The 5,000-nt window shown below is 39.9% G+C and overlaps 1 protein-coding gene across 3 annotated transcripts in view; it reads right to left on the reverse strand.

The window, feature by feature from the left end:
- LOC138033594 (vitamin K-dependent gamma-carboxylase-like) overlaps window positions 1–5,000 on the reverse strand; it is a 19,951-nt gene that overhangs the window by 12,047 nt on the left and 2,904 nt on the right. For all 3 annotated transcript variants that reach the window (XM_068881387.1, XM_068881385.1, XM_068881386.1), the window contains 2 exons: window positions 4,541–4,741; window positions 1,318–1,636 (listed from right to left, as the gene is read on the reverse strand). In XM_068881387.1, coding sequence (XP_068737488.1) covers window positions 1,318–1,636; window positions 4,541–4,679 — 458 coding nt within the window. In that variant the 5' untranslated portion in view covers window positions 4,680–4,741. The remainder of the gene's footprint in view (window positions 1–1,317; window positions 1,637–4,540; window positions 4,742–5,000) is intronic.

Consider the following 5,000-nt stretch of genomic DNA (forward strand, 5'->3'; position numbering starts at 1 on the left):
ATCAGAACTCCAGTTAGTTCCATTGTCCGTGTTTCCTCCCAGTTGGTGGCGTAACAGGTAGTGGATTTCTCTGGTTACCAGCGGGGGTGGGTGCCTCAGGTTTGGGCTATCAGGGGCTTAGGCCTAGTTGCCCCGAGCCCCCTTGCTCCGGGTTCTTCTTACCCGGAGATCCCTTCGGCATGGCGCGGGGGGCTTGTGGCTTGGTTGCGGGTTGGGCAGGCCAGTCGGGTGTTCTAGCGCCTTGGGGATGTGACTGCGGTTGCAGCCCCCAGGCTTCCTGGGCACCTACCCTCCACTGGCGACGTGGGCGTTAAATATAGTTAAATAAAATTTAACATAGTTAACGACTAGGAGCTAGTCTGGTCAGTAGTGTTTTGCAGGCGGTTGTTAGTGTCTTGGCCGTCTGGTAGCGTTGTTCAGCGTTTTGGTGTGTTCTGTAGCGTTTGTTATAGTTACATGGTTCACGACCGGGAGCTAGTCCGGTCAGTAGCGTTTTGCAGGCGTTTGTTAGCGTTGTTATGCGTTTTTGTAGCGTTTGCAGCACTCTTTAGGTTGGGGGAGCCCTGGGGCTGACATGGTTCAGCGGTATTCCGGCGTAGTGCATGCGTTGTCCTATGTGCTTGCAGCGTGTTTGTTGGCGTGGCGTTGTGAGTCGGTTTAGGAGTTTAGTGGTTCTTGGCGTTCCCTCCCTCTCTCCCCCCCCTTTCTTTTTTTTTGTGCTCTTTTTTTTTTGTGTGTGTTATTATTATTATTATTATTATTATTATTATTATTCCACTGAGCTATCTGGCTCAAGTGTGACGGGTGCCTTAGGGGGGCCTGGCGCGGGGGGCTCGTGGCTTGGTTGCGGGTTGGGCAGGCCAGTCGGGTGTTCTAGCGCCTTGGGGATGTTGCGGTTAGGGTTAACCCTAAACCCTAAACCCTAACCCTAACCCCAGCCCCCAGGCTTCCTGGGCACCTACCCTCCACTGGCGACGTGGGCGTTAATATGACAGCAATTTATTTGAAGTTCAAGAATAGTGAGCCCACAAATGGCAATAGCAAGGTTATGAATCTTGCCCACACTGGCAGAACAGTCACCTCGTTGTCATACCTGCTCCCCTTCAGTGTTGGGTGTTTCCAGCAAGGGTTAAATTAATTAAATTAATTAAAATTTTACTAAAAACTTTAAATTAAAATTAAAACTTGACAAGCATCAAATAATATAACCCACAATGCAATGAATACAACTAATATCAATTTATGCAAGTTGGATAATAGAACAATCTACTCTGGCTTTAAACATCCAAGGCCTGATAATTGGAGGCTTTTATTTACCAGTAATGGTTAGCATCACTCAGGATCAGCATGACTGACATCAATCCATACAAATAGGAGTGATTATTCCATCGGCATTTTTCCAAAAGAAAAATGTACCAATAAGTTACCATGAATGACAAGCAACTTAGACGAAACATAAATCCAAGGCAAATTCCACAAGCACCCAGAAACATTACAAGATACACAACATGCATCCAGTCAACAGACAGAGGCTGAATGAAGCTAAACAGTGGGAAGTGGCAGGAGTCTGAGCCAAACTGGTGAGCGATGAATAACATGCTACGTTCTTGGGGAATGTCAAGAATCATTAAAAATCCTGCAAAGCATCAAAACATTTCAAATTATTAACTGATAGGATCTAAGCTATGTACCTAATATTATATCATTGGTTAACCCATTGACTCCTGGGGGTTCCCCATTGACGAGTAAAATCATCTGGTGTTAGACAGAGTAAAATACTTAAGTATGGCCAGTTTTAATTTAGGCCAGTCTAGGGGTGAAAGGGTTTTAAGCAATAGAACACTGTCTACAACCAGAAAACAATCATGGAAATTGACAGGAATTATCCATTAAAGCCCTTAACCCACTTGTTTTAGAGGCAATCCAGCAAACAAAACACCATGTTTTTGTTTGCCAACTTGGTGTTCATGACATCTGAGACATCAGCTATCTCATTACTTAAGCTCACAAAAAATAAATGAGGGCCAAAAACAGTATTTTATACTTGACAATTTTAAGCAAAACAAAGTCACTTTTTTCCCTAAATAATTTTCAAACTGAGTGATTTATTCTCTGATTTGTCAGTGAAATCCCCAAAAATGGTGCAGCACTGACAAGCAAATGCTTTGTTTAGACATACAGAAATCAGCATAAATCTAAAGCTCTGCATGGTCTTCAATCAAAGAGGATCAGGGATTTTTCAATCAAAAGACAATAAAATGGAACACAAAACAATAAAATATTGAACAAATAAAGAATAGTTGTAAGTTAAAGCCATTCCATTTTTGTATACTTGTCTTAACCCTTTCACCCCCGTGGGGTTCCCCATTGATGAGTAAAATCGTCTGGCGTTAGACAGAGTAAAATCTATAAGTGGCACTCTTGGGAGTGAAAGGGTTAATGGGGACATAGTTTTTGAGTGAATCTACAATCATAGACAAAAGTAGTTGGGAAGGTTATGTAAATGAACCACACCAGAGCTGTATTTCAACCTGCTTCTGTTAAAGCTCGAAAGAAATAGTTTCACTTTCTCTTACGTAGCCCCCCTCCCCCCTATTCAATGTTGGAAGGTAAGTCAACAATTTTCCACTGAAACCATTCAGTTTTGCACAACATTGAAGGAGGGGCGAGGGGAGAGAAGCAATAAAGACTTCAAAAGTGCTAACCTTCCCAACAGTTTTGTCTAGGATTGTATGAGAGTAGGAAACCTGTTTTGAACGCTTATAACTCTCGTAGTATTTGACATGTGGCTTCCATTTGTTATTCTGGACACGTTCTTATAATGTACTTTCCAATGCATAAATAAAATCTCACAATACTGAAATTTGGTTAAAATCATCGCTTTATGATTTGGATTTCAGACTTGCGTGACGCTTCACAATGTTACTCCAAAATCTGTTCTGTTGGGGAAGTGTTTACTAAGAATGCCATAAGTGCCATAAAAAAGACATTTTTGTTGTTTGATGTTTCATATTTGTTAAAAGATAGCTTTCTTTTTGGAGGACGTTGGAAGAATGCCAAAAACTGTTTTATTTCGATCGATTTAGCAAGAAATGGTGCGAGCAGTGCGTCAGAGCACTTACATTACTCCCGACATTACTTCCAACATTATTCCATTTTCGAAGCCTAAAATAATGCCTTTACAGCACAGCTACAGATAAATTATTGAAACTGGAGTGTAAAGGGTTTCAAAGGAAATAGTAGTAGGACTTTGCATGGTCATTTCAGCTTTATTTTAGGTAAATTGCAACATTACTCCATAAAGAGAGCTTAAACTGAAATAATGCTTCTAATTAACCTTTGTGTATACATGGTTTCAATGGAGTAATGTTGAAAATAAGTAGATACAATAACTTTTGTCCATAATCAGAAATACAGTGTACGTATTCCAGTATGCTTTACATATAACTACGTTATTGTTGCAAAATATCACATTCATTGGGCATATATTTCGCATTTTCTCATGGAGTAATGTCATGGAGTAATGTTCACATACATGTTTACTGTTCCCAAAATAGGTCAATGATTGACAGGCCATCCTACTCACGCTACTGCAGGTGCAAAAAAAGTAATCACTGTTAATTTACTTATTTAATGTGACTCTGTTTGAAATGCACACATGACGTTTTAAAAGGCGCTGTTCTCAACTTGGCAAAGTGCAACTGACGTCCGCCATTGTAAGAGTTTAGTCCGTGAACTCGTTTGACCTTTCAAGACCAGCTTTTTGGCTTTAATTAACTATCATTTAGTTCCCTCCCCTTTCTGTTCATTTACGAAGGAATTTTCATCGTGTTATTTGCTCTACAATTTAATACCATTGAGACACTAATGCAACAGGACGTCCTAACACATGTATGAAGTTGAAAACTTGCCCTATTTTTAACCAGATCAACGCCTAAAATTCACGATAACATGGCAAAAAGCAGTTAAATGTTAAAGCAAGTGCTGATTGTGTTTGTTTTTCAAAGGCACTGTAAACACTAAGAAAAAAGTCGTCTTTCCAATTTAAGACCACGTCCAGAATTTTCAGACAATCATAGACAAAAGTAGTTGGGAAGGTTATGTAAATGAACCACACCAGAGCTGTATTTCAACCTGCTTCTGTTAAAGCTCAAAAGAAATAGTTTCACTTTCTCTTATGTAGCCCCCCTCCCCCCTATTCAATGTTGGAAGGTAAGTCAACAATTTTCCACTGAAACCATTCAGTTTTGCACAACATTGAAGGAGGGGCAAGGGGAGAGAAGCAATAAAGACTTCAAAAGTGCTAACCTTCCCAACAGTTTTGTCTAGGATTGTAGGTGTTGTTAACCCTTTCACCCTGTGGGGTTCCCCATTGACGAGTAAAATTGTCTGGTGTTAGACAGAGTAAAATCTATAAGTGGCACTCTTGGGAGTGAAAGGGTTAAGTTACTCAGGTTGTCCTAAAAGAAGAACGTATGCTAGACACGAAAACAGTTCATGCTATGCTATTTTTGATATTTTACTTCTTTGTGAACCTCACCAAATAAAATCCTCAACACAGCCAGATTTGAAGGATCAGTTGGTGATGTCATGAAGAGCATAAATCTGTTCCAATATGTTAAATGAGCCATCGACAACTGCTTCTCATCACACTGCTCTTTTTTAGCTTCTGTGCTCATTCTGAAGAAATTTAAGCAAGCCACCCAACTCTCCTGTGTTCTTAATAATGGCTTCCTTGCACCTGTGAATTAACACATGATTAATTAAAATCATGAAAAACCATGAAAACACATTCATAAATGATACAGTTATAGCTAAAATGAAAAAAATTATGAACAAATGAGGCCCAGTGCTACCATATATACCCCTGTGTTTCCCAAAAAGGCCACTGATACATTTTTTTCTGTCTAAAACCTGAGACAATTTTTATCATCAATAAGGAACCCCTAAGGGGATAAAGGAACACAAAATGTAATAGTCCAAATGCCAATTCAAGTCAA

The sequence above is a fragment of the Montipora capricornis genome, chromosome 14, assembly GCF_036669925.1.
Source record: "Montipora capricornis isolate CH-2021 chromosome 14, ASM3666992v2, whole genome shotgun sequence".
Classification (NCBI taxonomy): domain Eukaryota; kingdom Metazoa; phylum Cnidaria; class Anthozoa; order Scleractinia; family Acroporidae; genus Montipora; species Montipora capricornis.